At 39.1% G+C, this 24,191-nt stretch overlaps 1 protein-coding gene across 4 annotated transcripts in view; it reads right to left on the reverse strand.

Moving 5' to 3' along the window:
* USP8 (ubiquitin specific peptidase 8) overlaps positions 1–24,191 on the reverse strand; it is a 92,657-nt gene that overhangs the window by 34,936 nt on the left and 33,530 nt on the right. For all 4 annotated transcript variants that reach the window (XM_029575703.1, XM_029575701.1, XM_029575702.1 and 1 more), the window contains exons 3-11: positions 22,126–22,270; positions 21,776–21,861; positions 20,607–20,763; positions 19,864–19,912; positions 16,181–16,340; positions 13,481–13,643; positions 11,711–11,855; positions 10,283–10,497; positions 362–901 (exon numbers count right to left, since the gene is read on the reverse strand). In XM_029575703.1, coding sequence (XP_029431563.1) covers positions 362–901; positions 10,283–10,497; positions 11,711–11,855; positions 13,481–13,643; positions 16,181–16,340; positions 19,864–19,912; positions 20,607–20,763; positions 21,776–21,861; positions 22,126–22,270 — 1,660 coding nt within the window. The remainder of the gene's footprint in view (positions 1–361; positions 902–10,282; positions 10,498–11,710; positions 11,856–13,480; positions 13,644–16,180; positions 16,341–19,863; positions 19,913–20,606; positions 20,764–21,775; positions 21,862–22,125; positions 22,271–24,191) is intronic.

A 24,191-nucleotide genomic window follows, 5' to 3' on the forward strand; every position in this document is an offset into this window, starting at 1 on the left:
CCTCTCTCTCTCTCTCGAACCAGCCTGTGAGATAAAAATCTTTTTGGTCGCTAACGCGGGCACAATGCCCAGAAAAAAGGTGTAGTTATTTCCGGCATTAAAACTCACACTGCTGTGCATTACTTTACCACATTTGATGTTAGGAGCCGCATGTTGCTCTATTTAACAAACAGTTAAATGACCCAGTTAGCTGGCTAACTCTATAGTCGTGCCGTAGAGCGGTCCTAAAGTTAGCTGGATAAAGTTATCTGGCTATCTTTAAGCTAATTGGGTGTATATTCAGCAGCACCACTAAATATCCCAAAAATGTTAGCTGGATAAGTTGTTACAATAACAAAATATATTTAATTACATTACTTACTTTGTCTGAACCTTTAACTGCCATTCCTTCTGTCTCTCCCAAAGACTTTCTTGATACTTCTGGTGTCTGAGATCCATTTTCTTTGTCTTCTTTAGATTTTCTCTCTAGATCAACTTTTTTCATTTCATTTTCTATTCTAATTTTCCTTTTGCTCTCCAGTTCTTGGTCTTCCTTCTCCCTTTCTTCCAGTCTTCGTTTGGGCTGATCATCTCTCCTCTGGGCTTCTTCTTTTGCCTGTTTTTCTCTGCATTCTTTTTCTTCTCTGTCTGTCTGTTCGTCTCTTGCCTTCTGTTCTTCTATTTCCTGTTTAAGTTTTTCTCTCTTTTCTTCTTGCTTTTCTAAAAATTCTTTTTCTTGTTTGCTTTTCTCTAATGCCCATTTCTTTTCTTCCTCTGACTGACTAATAAATTTTGGCTTTGTTGAGCGATCTGGAACAGTAATTTTGCCATTCTGAACTGGTCGATTATCAGAGGCTAGATTTTCAACATTTACAGCTTTATCATTAGCAATTTTAATTGCAGGCTTTTTAGTACGATCCACCTGTACCAAAAAATGTAAGAATTTACAGAAAACAGTATAAGATGCAAAACCAGAGTCAATTTTTACATTATCAGAAATAGCAATGCATGTCAAGTATTGCAAGTACAAGAACATATAACCAACAGTCAAAATGCCAATAAAGAATCACATTTTTTTTTTCCACCATAAACAGCCCTAGAAAGCCCTTATTTGCATTGACCTTCTCCTCTGCTGGCTGCAATCTGAAGTCTAACCCCTGGCGCCCTGCATGCCCATAGGCAAATGCCCGCAAATATAAAACAGTTATTCTCTGAAGGAGGAAACAATTTTTTAATGAAAGATTTTTTTCCCTCCATAATTTGGGACTTGGTGTAGGCCAAGATTTTGATCCCTCATTGGTGACGCACCTAATGACAAGGAGCCAAGCACGCCCTCTGAGGCTTCCGGCAACATTAGAGGGCCTACAATTTTTTTTAGAACTTAATTTACAATGTTGTACTTATAAGTGTATATGGCACTTATTTTAGTGCTATCTATAAGATAAGGAGTCCATCCAGCCCAGCATCGCCTCCAACAGTGGCCAGTTTTAGTCACAAGTACCCAGTAGATCCCAAAAAGTAGCTCTAGATTTTGTTGCTCACTCCTAGCTTTAAGAGATGGCTTTCCCAAGTCTACCTAGCTAATAACTATTTATGGATTTTACCTCCAAGAGTTTACCCCCAAACCTCTAAGCTCTGCTACCTTAATTCACAAGGAGCCTCTCTCTCAGCCTACAGTGGCTAATTTTAAAGTAAAAAAGTAACATTCACGGATGTTCTTCTAACGTCTCTTCCTGTTGCTGGCAGAATTTTTTATATTCTGTCACAGCAGCAAAACGTAAAACAGGGTCGACTCCCATGTACTACCTGATTTTCTATTTCAGAAGGTAATTTTCAAAGGGATTTCTGCAGATCAAGTAGTGCTTTACCTGCAGAAATGGCCCTTTAGAAAACTGCATGACCAATATTTGTGCACTTTTATATGTATAGGGAAGAGGCAATCCAGGGGGTGGAGTCTGGGCAGGTGTGGGACATATGGACATACTTTTGATTCGAAAGTATTGCGTGTGTAAAAATTCTCAGCAAAACTACACTCCAAATAGAAGGAGTATCTGTATGCACATAGTTTTGATAAATAATTTTCAAAGTGAACTCACATGTGTAAGTTGAAAATTAGTGTGACTTAGGCTGCATAAACTTGCGGGTGGTTATGCTACTGTTAGAAATTACTCCACAATGTCTCCTATTTATCTTTTAACAAAGTAAGGCCATTAAAGTTTAGCTCTGCAGTATGGCGAGAACCTCTTACATCACGCTGAACTAGTTCACAGGAAGGGAACATGCGAATTCAGAAAGAACAATTTGGCTCAACCCACGGTCTGGACTGATCCGGGTACGTACAGGGAAAGAACATTTTTAAACAACTTTAAAATCATCAATGCAACAAATTATTTAATTTGAGAACATGGAAAAATCCTAGTTACTACCTCCATCATTACAATTCAATGTAAATCAAGAGCAGCTTTGCTATCTGACCCTAGAAACTTGTGTTAACATCATTGTGACACATTCAAAATACAAGTACAATGTCAGAAGAGGAAACTTAAAAACTAAAGCATATGGCCATTAACAAAAATGCTGGCCACGGCACTTTCTGATCTTTTGAACCTATAAAATATCTTTACAGAATGCTTGCAATGTATCTCTGCACAAGACAATATTCAAGTGTTTAAAAATAAATGTTTAAGGTTCAAAATCTGGCATTCTTGATGTATGATAATATTTGTCAACATATACTTAATATGTGATATGTATCAGCATTTAGTTCACAAGTGCACTGTATTTTATGGTTTTTATGTGGTGTGATAGTATGAATGGTGTGAATGGAGGGTAGAGTATGATTGAGGTAATTTTTTAATGTAATGTAAAGTGTATTGTGGGTTACATAGTGGGACCTGTGTTTAAAATATGTAAATGAAGCATTTAAATTATTATGTATAAATAAAACATTTTGGGCATAATAGTTTGCCTAGCTCCTCTGGTTGATTATATAGGTTGTATCTGGAACAGAGGGTACGCACGTGTATTGTTGATCTCTGCACTATGGGACATTTAGCAGCGAATTTCTAAGCTATGCTAAATAACAATATCATTTAGGGCCCGATGAAATACTGAGTGCAGAGGCTAGCGCGTGCGATTTGACACACATCCATAACCCCCAATGCAATACGGGAATTAGCAAGTTCAAATCACCATGTAGCTAATAGCACTCATCACATGTAAAGTCAATGTAGATGAGACTATTAGCTAATTCCCATATTGCAAAAAATTTCCCGTGCAGCCAATGTGCCCATTGCAACGTGGCAAATTTTATGCCAGCCTGGGTCTACTGTAAAGGTATGCCACGCTCAAGGTTGTATTGGAAAAAAAAAAAAAAAAAAAAGAAAAATCCTTCCTGCGATTCCGCCTAATAGTATTGCAGCGATATTAAGTAGGAGAATCAAATAAAGCAGATTTAGTTGAAAAAAAAATAGTTTTGAAAACCCAATAGACACACAGAAGATACAACGTCCAGGCGTGTATCCTGTGCATGTCTATGCCGGGAGCGGGAGAAAATAGATGCTCGTAGATTGAGCGTCAGTTTCCCCAACCTGCTTGACAGCCACCTCTCCTGTGTGCCCAATGCTGAGGCAGTGCTAGGGACACAGATTTTCCCTAGCATCTCCTTTTTTGCGTGACCCTTAATTTAAATATTGCATCATGCACCCAGAAGAGGTGGCTGGGCGAGTTAGGAAAAACGGGTGCTCAACACTGAGTGCCCGTTATCTGTGCACAAATATTGCATCGGCCCCTTAGTTTGTTGGACACTATAATTTTGACACTATTATTCTGACCAATGATTGAAAATATAGCAATTGGTGGCTACCAATGCTTAAAAAGCTAAGGTCTTTCTTCTTTTTGTTGAGAAACTGAGTAATCTATAGTGAAAATTGCGTGTTTTGTTTTTCTCACTTGTTCCCTTTGATAGTCTGGTTTCTCACTAACAAAAATGTACATATAGGTAAATGTAAAACTATAAAAATCTAAAATGACAATTCCAAATAAAACCAGATACATCAACAAAATTCAAGAGCTAAATAAGTTGACAGTGCCTGACGTTAAATGTATTCTCATTCTGGTTTCAAATAGTGTGCATAAAAATGTTTTCTGAATTGTGAATATAGTAAAATAAATATTCTGTCTAAGAAAAAGATAAGCTAATGGCATAAGCTAATAGATAGGCCTGAATTTCAAGACATTCTTGGCCAGCTTTTAAGGAACAAAAACTAGTTTTCAGTGGCCTTGAACCTTCTTAAAGCTTTGCAAGCAGCACCAAAGTTTAGATATTAAAATTTCTGCAAATTTCTCTTTAGATTCCCAGATTTTATCAACCATTAAAGCTTCAGTTTATGTAATTTAAAATATTAATTAAAAAAATAATTTAACCCAATAGATGAACAAATATTTATTCCATAAGTGTTGGTTCCTAAACCTTAACTACTGTATTGCTAATGGATAAAAAAACTTTGATTTTCTTTCCTTTTTGTCCATTTTGCCCCAACAGATAAGGCCAGACAGATGGGTTTTGCTCACCTACCAACAAATGGAAACTGAGAACTAGACCCTGAACTCCCCTATATATGGCCTCATGCAGCCATCAGCATTCCAGTATTTTCTGTCTCCAGCAGATGGTAAGCGAGCAAACCCTTGCAGCATTAAAATATACTGGGAGAAACTGCTCTTATAGGGTTAGGCTGAAGTCATACCTTCAGTGGAGTAGGGTCAAGCAGGAGGCTGGCAGCCCCTAGCTGATACTGACCCACCTGCTCGGGAAAGAAGAAAGCAGAGAAGTCGGGTTGCCTCTCCCCTCCTTCCATATAAAAAAAAAGCTTAAAAGGGAAGCAGGAATTTCTGCAGGTTGTATTGTGCTAGGCTTATAAAAGTTGGTGAAAGGTGAAATTAAGGGATATATTCTTTAGAGTTTGTGTGTGTCTGAGGTAATAAGCAAGCCAGAGATAGTTAATTCCAGTATCTGTCTTTCCCACCCACTCAACCCTTGATTTTTAGGCACGCGACAGTTTTTCATCAAAAATCAATCAGGGTCTTATCTAAATCATACTATTGTACCAGCCCTTACTGAAAGTTTAATCATCCCCTTGTAGGAAACTAGCTGATTAATTAGTAAATTCACCTGTAAATTTAAACTACTCTCATTCCAACTCCCTTAGTATCTTAAACTTAACTAGGAACTCAATAAAACTAAGATGAAGGCAGCAGTCCAGCAACAAGAGGGAGGCTTTCCAGTCTTTGCATTGAGTGTCACATGTATGATTTTTTACCTGCCGTGAGAGATTGTATGTGTGCACCCGGTGCAAAGAGCTCCTGGCTCTCAGGGAACGAGTCCGATCTCTGGAGGCTAGAGTAGCAGACTTGGAGGAGCTGAGGGAGACAGAGAGGTACATTGACGAGACCTTCAGGGACATAGTAGTCAAGTCCCAAATCCAGTCTGGCAGCCCTAGTGCTGCCTTGGATCAGAAAGGTCTCCCAGTAGGAGAACATCACCCTGGTGTAGCAGGAAGTGATCCTGTAGCAAGGACCTGCTCTCCAGGTGATGTATTGTCCTCTCGCACCGAGGACAAGTCTCCCAGGAGGGAAGGGTTAGGCCTGCCATCATAGTTGGCGATTCAATTATTAGAAATGTAGATAGCAGGGTGGCTGGTGGACGTGAGGACCGCCTGGTAACTTGCCTGCCTGGTGCGAAGGTGGCAGACCTCACGCGCCACCTAGATAGGATTATAGACAGTGCTGGGGAGGAGCCGGCTGTCGTGGTACATGTGGGCACCAACGACATAGGAAAGTGTGGGAGAGAGGTTCTGGAAGCCAAATTTAGGATATTAGGTAGGAAGCTAAAATCCAGAACCTCCAGGGTGGCATTCTCTGAAATGCTTCCTGTTCCACGTGCAGGACCCCAGAGGCAGGCAGAGCTCCAGAGTTTCAATGCGTGGATGAGACAATGGTGTAGGGAAGAGGGATTCAGCTTTGTAAGGAACTGGGGAAACTTTTGGGGAAAGGGGAGACTTTTCCGAAAGGATGGGCTCCACCTTAACCAGAGTGGAACCAAGCTGCTGGCACTAACTTTCAAAAAGGAGATAGAGCAGCTTTTAAACTAGAACAAAGGGGAAAGCCGACAGTCACTCAGCAGTGCATGGTTCGGAGAAATGTATCCTTGAAGGATACTAATGAAACAGGAGAGTTAGGGCATCCCAACAGAGAGGTTCCATTAAAAGCAAATATAGTCCATATGCCTATATGTAAAAAATCACCAAAACTAATGATTTCCGAATTATCCCAAACAACTGAAAAGCAGGTTGTTAAAACAAACAAAAAACACACTTTGAAATGTCTATATGCCAATGCCAGAAGTCTAAGAAGTAAGATGGGAGAGTTAGAGTGTATAGCAGCAAATGATGAGATTGACATAATTGGCATCACAGAAACTTGGTGGAAGGAGGATAACCAATGGGACAGTGCTATATCAGGGTACAAATTATATCGCAATGATAGGGAGGATCAACTTGGTGGGGGTGTGGCACTTTATGTCCGGGAGGGTATAGAGTCCAACAGGCTAAAGATCATACAAGAGACTAAATGCTCAGTAGAATCTATATGGGTAGAAATCCCATGTGTGTTGGGTAAGAGTATAGTGATAGGAGTATACTACCGTCCACCTGGACAAAATGGTCAGACAGATGATGAAATGCTAAGAGAAATCAGGGAAGCAAACCAATTTGGCAGTGCAATAATAATGGGAGATTTCAATTACCCCAATATTGACTGGGTAAATGTAACATCAGGACTTGCTAGAGATATAAAGTTCCTGGATGTAATAAATGATTGTTTCATGGAGCAATTGGTTCAGGAACCAACAAGAGAGGGAGCTATTTTAGATTTAATTCTTAGTGGAACACAGGATTTGGTGAGAGAGGTAACGGTGGTGGGGCCACTTGGCAACAGTGATCATAACATGATCAAATTTAAACTAATAACTGGTAGGGGGACAATAAGTAAATCTGCAGCTCTAACACTAAACTTTCAAAAGGGAAACTTTGATAAAATGAGGAAAATAGTCAGAAAAAAACTGAAAGGTGCAGCTGCAAAGGTTAAAAGTGTTCAACAGGCTTGGACATTGTTTAAAAATACAATCCTAGAGGCGCAGTCCATATGTATTCCACGCATTAAGAAAGGTGGAAGGAAGGCAAAACGATTACCGTCATGGTTAAAAGGTGAGGTGAAAGAGGCTATTTTAGCCAAAAAATCATCCTTCAAAAATTGGAAGAAAGATCCATCTGAAGAAAATAGGATAAAACATAAGCATTGTCAAGTTAAGTGTAAAACATTGATAAAACAAGCGAAGAGAGAATTTGAAATGAAGTTGGCCATAGAGGCAAAAACTCATAATAAAAACTTTTTTAAATATATCCAAAGCAAGAAACCTGTGAGGGAGTCGGTTGGACCATTAGATGACCGAGGGGTTAAAGGGGCTCTTAGGGAAGATAAGGCCATTGCAGAAAGACTAAATGAATTCTTTGCTTCCGTGTTTACTAGTGAGGATGTTGGGGAGATACCAGTTCCGGAGTTGGTTTTCAGGGGTGATGAGTCAGACGAACTGAACGAAATCACTGTCAACCTGGAAGATGTAGTAGGCCAGATTGACAAACTAAAGAGTAGCAAGTCACCTGGACCGGATGGTATGCATCCCAGGGTACTAAAGGAACTCAAAAATGAAATTTCTGACCTATTAGTTAAAATTTGTAACCTATCATTAAAATCATCCATTGTACCTGAAGACTGGAGGGTGGCCAATGTAACCCCAATATTTAAAAAAGGCTCCAGGGGTGATCTGGGTAACTATAGACCAGCGAGCCTAACTTCAGTGCCGGGAAAAATAGTGGAAACTATCCTCAAGATCAAAATTGTAGAGCATATAGAAAGACATGATTTAATGGGACACAGTCAACATGGATTTACCCAAGGGAAGTCTTGCCTAACAAACCTGCTTCATTTTTTTGAAGGGGTTAATAAACATGTGGATAAAGGTGAACCGGTAGATGTAGTGTATTTGGATTTTCAGAAGGCGTTTGACAAAGTCCCTCATGAGAGGCTTCTACGAAAACTAAAAAGTCATGGGATAGGAGGCGATGTCCTTTCGTGGATTACAAACTGGTTAAAAGACAGGAAACAGAGAGTAGGACTAAATGGTCAATTTTCTCAGTGGAAAAGGGTAAACAGTGGAGTGCCTCAGGGATCTGTACTTGGACCGGTGCTTTTCAATATATATATCAATGATCTGGAAAGGAATACGATGAGTGACGTTATCAAATTTGCAGATGATACAAAATTATTCAGAGTAGTTAAATCACAAGCAGACTGTGATACATTACAGGAGGACCTTGCAAGACTGGAAGATTGGGCATCCAAATGGCAGATGAAATTTAATGTGGACAAGTGCAAGGTGTTGCATATAGGGAAAAATAACCCTAGCTGTAGTTACACGATGTTAGGTTCCATATTAGGAGCTACCACCCAAGAAAGAGATCTAGGCGTCATAGTAGATAATACATTGAAATCGTCAGCTCAGTGTGCTGCAGCAGTCAAAAAAGCAAATAAAATGTTAGGAATTATTAGGAAGGGAATGGTTAATAAAACGGAAAATGTCATAATACCTCTATATCGCTCCATGGTGAGACCACACCTTGAATACTGTGTACAATTCTGGTCGCCGTATCTCAAAAAAGATATAGTTGCAATGGAGAAGGTACAGAGAAGGGCAACCAAAATGATAAAGGGGATGGAACAGCTCCCCTATGAGGAAAGGCTGAAGAGGTTAGGGCTGTTCAGCTTGGAGAAGAGACGGCTGAGGGGGGATATCATAGAGGTCTTTAAGATCATGAGAGGTCTTGAACGAGTAGATGTGACTCGGTTATTTACACTTTTGAATAATAGAAGGACTAGGGGGCATTCCATGAAGTTAGCAAGTAGCACATTTAAGACTAATCGGAGAAAATTCTTTTTCACTCAACGCACAATAAATCTCTTGAATTTGTTGCCAGAGGATGTGGTTAGTGCAGTTAGTGTAGCTGGGTTCAAAAAAGGTTTGGATAAGTTCTTGGAAGAGAAGTCCATTAACTGCTATTAATCAAGTTTACTTAGGGAATAGTCACTGCTATTAATTGCATCAGTAGCATGGGATCTTCTAGGTGTTTGGGTAATTGCCAGGTTCTTGTGGCCTGGTTTGGCCTCTGTTGGAAACAGGATGCTGGGCTTGATGGACCCTTGGTCTGACCCAGCATGGCAATTTCTTATGTTCTTATGTTCTTATGTCTTCAGTAAAAAAAACAAAACAAAAAAACACACAAAAAAAAAAAGACATGGAGAACTCAAAGAACTGCCTTTAGATGTGTGTAGGAGTTTTCTATGATAACTAAGATTATGAATGCATTTAGAAGGTCAGATCCTTTGTTTGGTTTTTTTATAGTTATAGGAAAAGTGAGATCACTTCAAAATGGACAATACCTAGATGGCTCAAGCTGGCAATAAGATTAACCCCCATCTCCAAAGGGCTTGTAATTCCCAAAGAGCTCAGGGCTCATTTTTCTAAGACTCCATAGATTTCTTGTGCAGACTGTTACATAATTCTGCTGCAGTAAATTTGCAAGGTGGCACCTTGGTCTTCCTTGCACTCTTTGCCAGACATTAATGCTTAGATGTGCAGGCTAGAGACAATTTTGTCTGAGGGTAGAGGTCTTGAGAGCAGGCTTAGCAGGAGCCTACCCAGTCTGAAGATTGCTTATGTGCATTCCATACGTCTAGACTAGTCTGGTAGGACAAAAAGGAAAAATGTGATCTTACCTGCTAATTTTCTCTTTGTGAGTTCTACCAGACCAATCCAGAAACCCTTCGGCCTAATCATTAAAAAATGTTTAGTTAGGCAAACAGTCACATATTAGTAGTTAATATTTAATGTTCTGGACAGTTGTGCTCTGCAATTGGTGGGAGCTCAGTGTCAGTCAGTGACTGTTATTGACTATCCTGCTTGGAAAGATTATTTTATTGCTTTGTTATAGAAATATTGAAGAGCTGCTGGCTGCACTAGATCCTATATACAGAAATTCCACAATCTAGTTGTTCTCTGTCTCCAGTTGCTGGTAGGTAAGCAAAACCCATATGTCTGGGCTGGAAGAATGAAAGTTAGCAGGTAGGACCAAATTTTTTTTTTATGCAAAATTATAAGCAGAAGGAAATACAGCCACACATACACACACACCTGTGGAATGATTTTCACAGGATAACTTGGTTGAACTTTAGGAAAAGTATCCGATTTCTTTATTGCCGTCACTGGTCCACTCGGTGTTGGCACACTTAAAGATTTTCTTTCCTCCATATTATCTGTTATGTCATCTTCTTCATTCAGTTCTACAGGAGGTGGCTGGTTCTGGATAGGTGGTGGAGGCTCTTCCAAGGATGGATAACTAAAGTCCACTGAAACAAAGACATAGGGACTTTAATCTAAAGCATATATGTATATACTTCAAATAAATAAAACTGTTTTAATGTAGTCTATGCCTTTGTTTAATACAAGCTGGAGGCTGAGCACTAGTCCTACCCTGACTTCCATAGGCACTGGTTAGAGACTAATTAGTGAAAGTCTGCTTTAAAACTGGGGGGAAATATGAAAGAAAAAAAAAATCGATTGGCACAAACTACAGCATTCATTTAAAAAAAAAAAAAAAGACAGACATGATGCTGTGGAATGCTAGAGGTTTCCCAATGGGCTTAAGTGGTATCTGATCACCACTGGAGAAGGAACTTGCAATTCTCTGTTGCAAGCCAAGCAGCTACCTCCAGAAAAAAATAACTTCTAGGGGGTCTAACACTACATGCCCTCAGGGAAGTATTTGAACCTGCTATTGACAAGGTTCATTACATGTAATCTAAGAAAAACCAATAATGGAAAGGAAAAACAGATTTGAAGAGTTATTTCATAATCAAGCAAACAATTATCCAAATTATAACACACGTCTCAAAATAAGAAAAATATTATAACACAATGTGAGCAGAAAGACAAAGGACAAAGTTTAAAAGTATAAAATCAAAGTAAACAACTCAGTCACCTCAAATTCTCAGGTAATTTTCCATTTTAGAACACTTATGAGTTACAGAACACCAATTTAGTGATCCAGCTATTCATTGTCATACAAAATGTATAATCATTTTCGTGTTGCTGACAAATTCAGAAGGGATTTATCAACTAAAGAATGTTGTCTTAAAATTGTCACTTTTTAGTTTTATTAATTTTTTTAAACATTTATAGCCTGCAAATATCCAAAGTTCTAAGTGGGGTACAGTAATATATTCATACAACAAGCTTGACCGAATTTATGCTCACACCTGACAGGTATGTAACCAGTATATGCTTTTCTGCATAGATGGCTGACTGGGATGTACAGTTTCTAATTTTTCCGCTGAATTTTCATTTAAACATATCCCAGCTACAAAAATGATTTCCTATTAGGCCTATCATGTCTCTTTTGAATTCATAAATATTAGTTATCATTACAACTGTAAACTCTTCCTCAGTACGAAGATACATTTAAATTGGAGAAATATGGCCAGTCAACTCTCCCAGCCCTACTTTAAAATATAGCCATATATAGCCCTAAAAACCAGTCTGCATCTCTGCTCTGAAACTTACATGAGATGGGCGTCGCTTCAGTCGTGCCTTTTTGAGGTGGAGTAACTTTAGCATTTGTGGTATACATAGGATAACAAAGAAGCCAGTTTTCATAGCCACCTTCTAAAACTAAAGGCTCACTACGAAGTACAGTTTTACTTTCCCACTAGAAGAAGAAGAAAGACATTTGAAAACAGATCTTTTGTATAAAATTCCATCACACTGTTATGCAATCTTGCACAAACATTTTTTGGGGTGGAGCAAAAAAAAAAAAAAAAAGGTAATTTTTTTTTTTTTTTTAAACCTTTACTCTCATGGATTGCCATGTCACCTACATATTTCCTCACAACTGACAACTGTAAATGTATTTAGTGTTGGGATATTTTGTGCTTGTCTCACTGCAATTCATGTTAATAACTTAGGGCCGATGCAAAACAGTTGGACGTGCATCCACAATACCCTTATTCCAGGAGGCTCTGGATTTCAACTTTCTAGCTAAAACCCTAAATTTGATTTTCCGAACCTCCTCTTGGTTCTTTCCTATGTCGTTGGTACCTGCATGTACCAAGACAGCCGGCTCCTTCCCAGCACTAACTAAAATCCTATCTATGTGATGTGTGAGGTCTGCCACCTTCGCACCAGGCAGGCAAATTACTAAGCAATCCTCATATCCACTAGTCATCCAGCTATCTACCTTCCTAATAATCGAATCACCAACTACTACGGCTGTCCTAACCTTCTGGGCATATGCCCTGGAGACATATCCTCGATACAAGAGGATATTTCATCATCTTAAGCGCAGGTCCTAGCTACAGGATTGCTTCCTGCTTCAGCAAGATAATGTTCTCTGCCAGGTGACCTTCAAGGGAGCACACGAGCTGCCAGATTGGAGGTGGGACTTCTCTACTGGAAGACTTTCCTTATGTTGTGCAGGTTTCTATTTATGCAAGAATTTTAAACATCCATCCCAAAAACCCTCACAAACATTCATAATCTATTATTAAGCCTTACATTTGGTCTGGTAACTTCAGAATTATTGCTGTGCAATATAAAAGTAATGTTCATGCATTTAACATAAAATGGAGATGGTAAACACAACACAAACATTATTTATAAAGCACTTTTTAAAAAAATATTTTCTCTCCTTAATTTTATCATTTTTGCTTTCCCTTTCCCATATGCTCCCAGATACCATGTGCTGCAACACATAGTACTACTGCTTGAACCAGAAGGCTAGCCATTACATTATTTATACTTTTGTAGCAACAAAACTACAAAGTCTACAATAAAAATGTGTGACAATGAAATAAAAAATGAATTTAAATTTTATTCTTATTGTTCAAAAAATGTTGGTGAAAAAAAAAAAAAGTAATGGCACACTTTATTCATCTTTGATATCTTATTATTCCTCTGGCCTAGCAGTTTTCCTCCTGATTATTTTGGCTTCCAGCTCAATTAACAGGCCTCCATTTGGGCTATAGCGCCCCTATTTTATATTGCTCTCGTAAGTCACTTAATATCAGTCACTGTAAGAAGAGTTCTCAGGTGAGATCCAGGAATCAGGGCTCCTTTTGGAACCCTCTAATTATGAGCCCTATGCCTAGCTACTGCTGCATGGTGACTGGGACTCACTCTCAGGAGCTGTGAATACTGTCTCCGCAGTATTCCCAGCTGGCCAAAGAAGCAGAATCTGGGCCTGAGAATTTATCCCAGATCTTTCACATGGCAGCACACAATTACGAGGCTGGCCATTACAACATCAACATGACATGAAAAGTCAGACTTACTAACCTTAAAAAGTGCATCTTTTAGACTCTGAAGAGTTGTTCCAACCTTTAAATCATTTACAGAACTAAACCAGTCGAGCAATATAATGTAATCCACATGTCCCCTTTTATGCCACAGTTGTTTTGAATCATCTGGGAGTTTTGCTTCAATCCAATTAGCAGTGACTCTGCAGAGAAACCATCAAAAATACAAACAAGGGCATGATATTTATCTTTCTTTGTAAAATAACAAAAACCAACCAACCACTCAGAACAGTTTACAATCATTAATAAAAATACATCAAAACTGTAACCCCATCCAACCACCCTCAGTTTCATGTATCTCTCATGCAATTAGATCCACATATAAAACAATCTCAAACCATCTCCCCTCTCCGGGGCTGTGGCCAAGCCAAATGTCATGGCTCTGAATTGCTATTAGAAAGTCACTATCACAACCTATTCCTCCCTAATGGGAATTGTTTTGGAGAGATCTAAAGAGATGAGGCACTCTGATTTTAGAGTTTCCATTTCAAAATGGCCTGTGTCTGTGTGTGTACAAATGTTATCCATCATTGGGGGGGGGGGGGGGGGGGGGAAGAGTACCTTCTTTCCTTGGGACCACAAAGTAGATGGAATACTTCCCTGTTCTGATTTCCATTGTGGGAAGTGGCGCTACTATAGCTTTCAGCTGAAGCAGTCGCTCAACCATCATCTGAACAGTGGGCCTCTTCAAGCTTGCTCTGCATGGAGACCCTACTTACGCATCTGAAAATGGGATGGTCAACTTGAGTGTATACTCCTGCCACACCTGATCTGGGTGCACTCTTTGTAAAACCATGTCAGGCGGTCACTGATCAATGGAGGCAAGGTGTGGACTCTCAACCTCATTTTGAGCTTCTGGTCCATGTGTGGACCTGGGTAATTCCTTCCCAACCCCCTCTTCAGCTGCCTCAAAATGGCTGTGTTGGAGTCTGTAACCTTTCTTCTTGGAGGGTGCCATACCTAGCTGGCCTGTACTGCTTAAACTTTGTAAAGCAAGCCCAGGACCTTTTTTGACATCCTTCCTGCCTTTATTTTCAGGCAGTCTTGGTGGCCTGGATTCCATCAGGTCCTTCAACAGTTTTTTCAATTCTTTACGAAACAACTGACCCTAAGTAAGTTTTGGAAACTGAGTCCACTACCCATATCCTCAGCCACAATAATCTCATGGCCGAGACAGCTTTCACTATGTTTGGCTGAAGTCCTCACTAAATGTATCCACTTTGAAGTGTCTAAAAGGTGGAATATAAATCAGATAAAGAAATAAAATAAATCATACAGGCGTTCACCAAAAAAGGCTGTTCCTGACTCAAACTGAGCCACTTCCCTGAGTGGGGATTCTTGGGCTTTTTCTGAGTCTGGCTCCAATTGTTGTGCCCAGCGGACCAAAGCTCTAGATACATACCCCCACCCCCTCCAGATGACAGGCAGGACAGACTGGCTATCTCAAATTATTTTTTCAAGAGAGATTCAATCTTCCTATCCTTAAGTTCTTCAGCACTGCATCCTCTTCTGTATAACAGCAGCCACTGGCTAGTCCACCTTCGGATTCCAGCCACCAAAGCCATCTGCTTACCCCATTTAAAGTTATTTGATACCTTCCCCTCCCTGTCACTACTGGAATTTAGCAAAACACGCTCCCTCCCCTTCAGAAATCTTTACAAAACATAAAAACGCAATACAAAAAAATACAAGTACAAATTTAAATAAAACTGTCGTAATATACAAATCTCACATAATGATTAGCAGCCAAACAGGGACTTAACCTTAAAGCATTAGATTCTATAAGTACTTCTGCCCCAGGTAAAATTATTCCCTTGCCCACTAGCATCACTGATACCTTAAATAGGATGGCATAATTATCCAAGGAACAGAGCAGGTGGAAATGAGAGAGAGAGGCAGCTTTAGCTGAGTGAAACTGTAAGGCTCAACACTATCTAATTGTTGAATCTGCTAGAAGTTAATATCAGAATATATTATCTGTCTCATTCTCAAACAATAATACCCAATTCAAATTTATGTTATTACCCTCCTGTTTTGGAATAGATGAAATACCTACCCAAAATATGACAGAAAAACAAATATAAAACTTTCTTTCATCAATAGCAATATGTAAAATTCTTAAACTCTTTTGCATTGATACATATGGTCAAGTTGTCTGTAAGCTAAGAAAACATCTGGCATGGCAAAGATGCCTGCGGAATACATTTCTTGGCCACAGTTGGAAGAAACACTGCAGATCAGAGGCAATAACATAACAGCCTTTTCAAATATAACCCAAGAGAAGAATGGAGAGAGAAAAAAATGTATTGCAGATCAGATGTTTTGTATTCATTTCTATAGGTAATTGCATCACGGATAATTAGTCAATTTTCCTGATCTGGAATTCACATGATTGTAATAGCTAAACTAGAGTTTGCTACTTTACTTCAGAATGTGAACCACACATTGATACCTTATGCACATAAACTACCTAGAATACAAGTCTCATTAAAACTTATTACAAACAATTAAGCAATGGCTAAGACATAAAATTATAGTCTGTTTTCATATAAACAAACAATTAGAACAAGTTATTACACTATGTAGCAAACGGTCTTTTCCTCCTGTATAACTGAAGGTGTGATAAATGTTAGTGATACAAAAGTAACAGAAGTTCATTTTGTAAGCATTCCTACCATACCCAGGAACAATGGCCTCTTCTGGCACACTGACAGAGCTCTGGATATGAGACTCTTCAAAATCCTTTCTACTTCGAGCATCCATAATGATTATACTTATGCCTTGGTCCTTCATCATAGCAAATAATTTCTCTGCAGTGATTGCTCCTTGGCACAGCACATCTTAAATATAAAAAGGAAGGATACATAAGATGCAACAGGAATGCCTTTTATCCACGTAGATACAAGGATTCCAGCAATTTACTACCAGAAAGGTATGCTTGAATGGGGACTTCTTTATCTAGCATTATCTCACATTAATCCTTCGCTGTATCCCTAGACTGGAATATCTATGCTTACCTTACACAGTACTCCATGTGTTACAGCCATATATTAATACCACCCAACAAAACAAGAGTCAAGAGTTACCCCATTACTTTGAGACGCTGAGCTGTGCACTTTGAATGGCAACAGTTTTATGTTCTTGAATTGTTTATTCTGCCTCTGATGAAGCATTTATTTGTGAAACATCGGCCATGTTGGACTTCCTTATTAAGAATTAATAGTGACTCTTGCTGATTTGCATTTATATATTTTTCAAAAAATTAACTTAGATCGAGATGTCCGGGTGATCTGCTTCTTTTGTGCAGATACTCCGTCAGGCTTGCTGACACCTTTTCTTTAGGTTATGTTAGATTATAGTAAAACGGCTGCCTTTACTTTACAAAGACTGTGTGTTTCTTCCCCTCTTTTTTGGTTTTTTTTTTGCGTATCTGTGCAACTCTTTTTGTACAAATACTGTGTGCAAGACAAAATCTACATTAAGACAAGTACATCTTCTAAATTCATGCAACACACAAAAACCCCTTAGTTTAGTTTCCAAACAACTGAATAGGTTATTAAAAGTAAATAGTTTTGTTTTTCTCACAAGTCAAAATAATTGGATGGTGCTGGGTCTAGGTATGTTTATAAACTATTTTCACAAGTTTATCCTTGCCATTAAGAGCATGGCTGCCATTATTTTGGGGAAACACACTCAATTACATTAACAGAATTATGAAAACATCTGCATGTGTCCAAAACATGAGTCCAAACACATAGCCAATTGCACTCATCACAGTGAAACACTGGGCGCCCCATGCACACTTTTAAATGTGGCAAATTTAACTCCAGCCCCGGAGCTGGTGTTAAGTCATTCTGCCAGTTAAGGTCTCATGAGAAATACAAAAATACTGTTCTGTGCGGTTCCTCCTTCTAAATATCGTGTGATACTCAAGATATACTAAAAAAATAAATTAATTAAAAAAATTTCTGGACACCCAATATACATGTTCCAGGTGTGTATATTGGGCAAAATCAACAGACTGGATAATGCAGATGCTTGAATTGAGTGCCTGTTGCAATTGTGAATGCACAGCCCTCCTCTCCTGGGCGCCTGAGGAATTTGAGTGCCAAGGACGCATAATTCATCCCTAGTGTGTCCTTTTTAACGCAGTAATTCATTTACATATTGCAACGGGTATCCAGGAGACGTGGCTGTGCGATTTAGGGAAATAGGCATTCAATTTGAATGGCTGTTTCATCACGTGTCTTATTGCATCAGCCCCTTCCTTCGTCTGCTCTGTAATTGGATGTGTGCTATCTGGAATAGATCTTAGTCAGCTTGCTCAAAATGCCCATTCAATAAAAACTTGTGATCTCATCCAGTGCTTCACAACCTTGTCCTGGAGGCTCACCTAACCAGTCTGGTTTTCAGGATACCCATAATGAATATGCTTGAGTTAAATTTGCATATTCATTGTGACTGTCCAAAAATCCAGACTTGCTAGGTGTTCATCCAGGTCTTTTCTATCATTTGATAGACTTCAGATTAGGAAAAAAAATTTGTTTTTACTTGTACAATCTTGTCTTTCAGAATTTTTACATCATTCGAGTAATCTGAGTGTCAGTTTTTTCTTTTTTAGCTTTATACATTTACTACAGATCTTACAGATTATAATATACCATATATTTACATACTGTAATTAACAACAAATGAAAAGCAAGTTTGCTTACCACAAATGGTGTTTTCCATAGATAGCAGGCTATAACATGGTGATGTCATACAGTTTTCACTGAAACGACTTTTCTCATTCAAGCCAATTCAGTAAACTGCGTGGGAGAGCTGGCGCTCCAAGGCGAGCACCCGCGCGATTCAGTATGCAAATGAAGGTCCGCGCTAATAAGGAGGCGCTAGGGACACTAGCGCTTCCTTAGCGCCTCCTTATTGGCGGAAGCGGCGGCTGTCAGTGGGTTTGACCACAGACAGCCACGGGTTCGGAACACGGACGCCGGCAAAATTGAGCATCCATTTTCCAACCCATGGGCAGATTTATTTTTTTTTTTAGGGGGCTTCCTTTGGCAGGAGTTAATTTCTGAGAGTAAAATGTGTGGCTTGGCTGCACATTTTACTTTCTGTATCGAGTGGGACTAATAGGCTCATCAACATGCATTTGCATGTTGAGTGCGCTATTAGTTTCGGGGGGGGGGGGGGGGGGGGGTTGGACGCGCGTTTTCCACAGCGTTATTGCTGTATAAGGGGTAATAATTTTAGCCCCGTTTGGACGCGCGTCCAAACGGGGGCTAACGGTGCGCGCGGCCTGAGCACACCATACTGAATCGGCCTGATAGCTAGTCGAGCTTTTGCTCTAATGAGCATGTGTGGTAATTCCTACTCTTGAGCTCCTTCAGTCTGTTTTAAAGCTAAATCTAGTTGATTCTCCAGGGAGGCAGGCGGGTATTTAGTATGGCTAATTCATCCTGCCATCTTCAGAAAACACCATTTACTGCAAGCAAGCTTGCTTTTTCCCGTCAATAAATAGGGCTGAATTAGCTATAACATGTTGGCAGTCCCAAGCTGAGGGTTGCAGCAGAGCATTTACCGAACAAGCAACCCAGACCCCACTATGGAGAAACTATCAAATAATCACAAGTAAATAATAAAATAAAAAAAATAAAAAAAACGTCAAAGCTATATGCGCCTTCCATTTGAAGTTTTGGAAATACAGAGGAAACCATTATCTTAAGCTGTATACCATATCCATAAAATCTGGAGGAGAGACAAATTACCATCTCGGCAATAAATGGTCTCTAATCATTAAAAGCCAGTCATGAGCCAGGTTTTCAAACTCTTACGAAATTTTAACACATCTTTTTCTTCCTTTAAACTCAAAGGAAGAGAGTTCCATAAAACTGGAGTCCCTGCCACAAAACCCAGCTTCTAAGAGCAGTTCAGAGATACTATTTTGCCGTGACACACTAGCCTCTGTGGAAAAGAAAAGAAGAGATTGTGGGGACCCTGTATGGATGTGTGGTATAATGCATGCTCGAGCTAGTTCTAGAGACTTTAACATAAGTTTTCCGTTCTGGGCTCCATCAGATGATGTCAGCCATGTGCGAGGACTGCCACCCTGCTTGTTCGCCAAGAAAATAGAGCTCCTTATCCAACTCCATAAATGACACCAATCAATTATTCAACTCAAAGTTATAAGATGCAGAAAGGTTATAAACGTTTTACATTTAAGTGGACTCAAAAGGAAACACAGCAGCAGGGAGCTCAATTATAACCATTGTATGCAAATACCAAAGACTAAGAAAAATAAGCTTCTGTGACAATAAACCCCTTTAAATGATGGTGAAATTAAAGATATATATACATTGCACTTACCATTTCTTGATTTCTCTTTTTCCATTAAATCTTTCTTCTCACCATTAATCTAGGTTATGGTAAAAGCAAGAATTTGGCACTTATTATAGAAACAATGTTATCACAGTTTTACTTTAAAAACCCCCCATCTTTCCAGCAATAAAACTAATGAACAAAAAATAAGTACTGAGAATTACCTATGTGTCTGCTTTATGGCTTCTAGGTCAGACTTTAAGCATAGCAAAAGACTTGTTACTTGAAAGAGAAAATAGCTTATTAAACTGTTCTTGACATCTTAATCTTCTTGGCTAGGCTGTCTTCCAACATTCTGGGAAAATGATCCAGTCCTGCACATTACCAGGCTGAATGAAGGAAAACGTATGGAAAAAACATATGCTTTCATTCCTAGATACAGGATGTTATGATTTTAATGGAAGATAAAAAAAACTACAGCTTTTTCTTATGTGCTACACCATTCATAATAACTGCAGCTATTATAATATTTTATATATTTTTGTTCTTCATGGTATAATCATCCATTCTGGAGAGATTGGGTATTGCTGCAAAGATTTCTTCTGTATGTTATAAATGATAATTTGTTTCCTCCCTTTTTGGCCAATAGGCATTTTTGAATAGGAGATGGTCATTTTTTACTTTGATATAAAACAAAACAAAAAAAACCTCCCCACCCCACACACTAAAACATGTTGCAAGAAAAACAAAAACCCTGTGTTGCTTCTCAGTTTATAAACTAGCTAGAATACCTCTCGAGCTTTCTCTTTGGAACCCTGCACACGTCCTGAAAACCTCTTTGCTATGAAATGTCCATCAGTCTTTGCTGCTTCTTGCTTCTTTTGCTGCTGCTGTTCTTCCAGTTTCTCTTTTTCCTCAAGCCTTTTCCGAACTTCAGCCTCTTCATATCTAGTTGAAACAGAAAAGTTTATTATTTTCACTATCATTCTAATGGTTTCATCTTATTTTTTTCTCAAATTCACTTTTGTGTTTTGTGACTTGTGCCAGTGTTTTTATGTTTATTTTTTTTACTATTAATGTACTATCTATTTTTTAGGATTTGTGCTTTGCTTATTGTTTTATGATACTGTATGCTACCTTAAACTTTTGAAAAGGTAGTATATGTTTAATTAAATAGTACATCACCTGTGCTACCATTACTTATACTTTGTTCTGCCAACAAATCCTTTATTCATTTAAAGGAGTATTCTGGTACTATAATAGTGGACTTTATTTACTTAAGACCCGAATGACAATGGTCCTGAGCACACTCCCAGAAAATGCCTGTGAGGAGAAAGCTGGAGGTCTGAAATTTGAGCAGGTAGCTGCAATGTATAGGCTCTTTTGTTCCCATCCTCAAATGCAAAACAAGAGATCAAAATCTAATTTCCTTAGGTTGATTGAGGCTGAGCAAACGACTGCTAGAAGAACAGCATTTGAAGTTGACTGAAAACGCAGATGGGCTTGAAAGGCTTCTAAATCACCTGCTCCATATTTTACAGCGAGGTTAGGGTGCTGGACAGGAATACTGACCTGATGAAGAGTGGCTAGCTCTTGAAAGCTTGTCACAGACCAATAAAAAAAAAGTATCACCTTCAGACAAACTTGTTCATTGACCCTTAATTCCACATGCATGCTTTTACATTTTTGAAAGTGCAAATCCCTCCCCCGACTCCACACTCAGGAATGCCACCCATTATTGTGAGTACAGTTTTGTATGTAGGGTCTACATGTACAAATTCTCCCAGAGGACAAAGTGATGAGAAGGCACACCCAGATATACAGGAAAGGATTGAAAAAAAACTGTGTGTGTATGTAGCTCAAACACAAAACTTCCATCTTTCTGTGAATCTGAAACCAGATTCACAGAAAGATGGAAGATGGAAAGATGAAACAGATTATGCTATTGCTGTTTACACACCTATTTTTAAGGCTTTCAGAGAGTTTTTCAGCTTCTTCAATTGCTTTCTTAATGGTTGAAGGTCCAAGTATAGACTGAAAATAGTCCTAAAACAACAAGTAGAACGTTAATATTGTCCTGTGAAATATACACTCAGGAGGATGTCTAAAATTAGAGGAAAGAGGACCAACTACAAGTCTCACCAATTCAAAATTCTCAGGAGCTCAATTTGTCAGAATACATTTTCAGATTTACACTATGAGAAAAGGACAATCTGAAGATTTTTCTGATTTTCTGGAACATGCATGCACACAACTGCAGAAATAACTAGGACTGAAGAACTCAAAAAAGATCTTTGAATGAAACTATACCTGATGCTGCTTGAAATCAGGTCTTGTTTTGATAAGTTCAAACAAAAACAAATACTTCATGTAGAAGATATAGGCTTTTTCTTCATCTCGGTCCAGCCTGCATTCTTCTGCTTTCTTAAAGATTGTACAGGCACTCTTCACGTAGCTTGAAAATGAGCAGAAATTATATAAATTTATAATGACTAGCTACAATCATTAGTACAAAAGTCAACACCCGTTTCACACATTAATCATTTTGAGGCAATAGTGCTAATATAATTCTGTTTGACAGAGTCTGCAAAACAATCATACCTTTTTATTTTTGTTTTAAATTTTGTTTACAATTCTTTTTATTTTTTTCTAAAATGTAAGCTCAAGCATATGTTAAGAGATTAGAGTAATAAAAAGCAGCAAAAGACAACTGGAATTCGCTTAGTACAGTATTAGCCTCAATTAGAGATCCACACAGAGGCAGCATACAAAGAGAAAAAAAAAACAAACCATGAAGCCCATGGGCCTGCACTGGAATGGCTTGTGACCTGCTGTCAAATGGGCCCACCGGTTTTAAAATTAAATTCTGTTGCACTATTTAGAGGTAGATTCTGACGAGGGTTTGTCTAGGAAACTTAACTCACCCGGACTTCCCACCCTGCTGCCTTGTAAAATGTTACCCAGGTAACACTTTATCCAACTAAATATTACCTGGGTAAAGGAGGAGGTGGAGGGGAGCTTTCCGGAGACAGAGCTAAATGTACCCAGGTAGCCCGATATCCAGCACTATTCAGATAAATATAGGGAAAAATCACAGTCCTAGAAGTACTCAGATAACTTTATGAGAGTATGCAGCTACAGACTTACCCAGGTAAGTACTGAATATCCCAGCTAAAGTTAATTTCATGATGGATTGACATTCTGCTCACCGCATTGCTCAGTATGGACTTTAGTGTTTAAAGCTTCTGAAAGCTTCTTTTTAGTCACTTCCTCCAATATGATGAAATTAGGCCTTAACTGCTAATCTTCCTTTCCTTGAGGCCTGACAACAACTTCCATGACCCGCAAGGATCTTTATTTTCATTACCCCTTCTGGTATACATATATGTACACACAAACTTTTTTTTTTCATTGTGGATGGGTTTAGAACTGGTCTAGTAGGATTCAAGGAAGGCAAGGCCTAATTTTACCTTCATCATCATCCTGTCAGACCAGTCCAGACAAGTACCTATCCCGGATGGGAATATCCCAGAACTGCTCCTAGGACCCCCCCGTAGCAAAAGCTGTATCCTTTATTTCCTAAAGGTTCAGCCTATAATGTGTCATAAATGAATGCAGTGATGCCTATGTGGCTGCTCTACAAATATCTGCAGGTGCTACCTCCCTGTGCTGTGATCAGGATGCTTCTTGTGCCCTCGTTAAGTGCGAGTCCCAGAGAAACAGAACATTCTCTTTTATTATATAAGCTGTGGCTATTGCTTCCTTAATCCACCAAGCAATAGACACTTTGGAGGATGCTTTGCCTTTAAAGGTCCCTGCAAATAACACTTTAGTTCTTCCTCTCCCTGGAGCAATCTGAACTGGCTGTCAAACAGCTGGAGCTCCTTGACTCGGCCCAGACCTGTCCTGAGGGAACCAAACCACACCTTGGGCTTTTGCCCTAGTGTCCCTTCCTTCTTCCTTCCTGCTGGCTCAGCCTATCATCTGCTGGAGGGAAAGGACTAGTGATGCCTTCCCTGCTGCACCAAGCTATATAGAGGGAGAGTGTCAGGACAAAGAATTTGCCCTCTGCCTCCATCTGCTGTTAGGAGGAACAAACTTACTTGCCTGGATTGGTCGGATGAGGAAGAGGGCAATTTTCAAGAGGGATTTCTGTGGGTAAAAAAAGTATTCTGCCTGCATAGATCAGCTGTCTGAAAATTGCCCATCCTGTATGCGAGTAAAAGTATGCACATAGTTCCACACTCACATACTTTTTACCTGCAATGCAGGTAAAAAGTATGTGAGTTGGAAGTTCTCTTCCAACCTAACCCCACCCCTTGGGTGGGGTTAGGTTGGAAGAGAAAACTGCATGTGTAGTTTTGGAATTCCAAAGC

Source organism: Rhinatrema bivittatum, chromosome 13 (genome assembly GCF_901001135.1).
Source record: "Rhinatrema bivittatum chromosome 13, aRhiBiv1.1, whole genome shotgun sequence".
In the NCBI taxonomy this organism is placed as follows: domain Eukaryota; kingdom Metazoa; phylum Chordata; class Amphibia; order Gymnophiona; family Rhinatrematidae; genus Rhinatrema; species Rhinatrema bivittatum.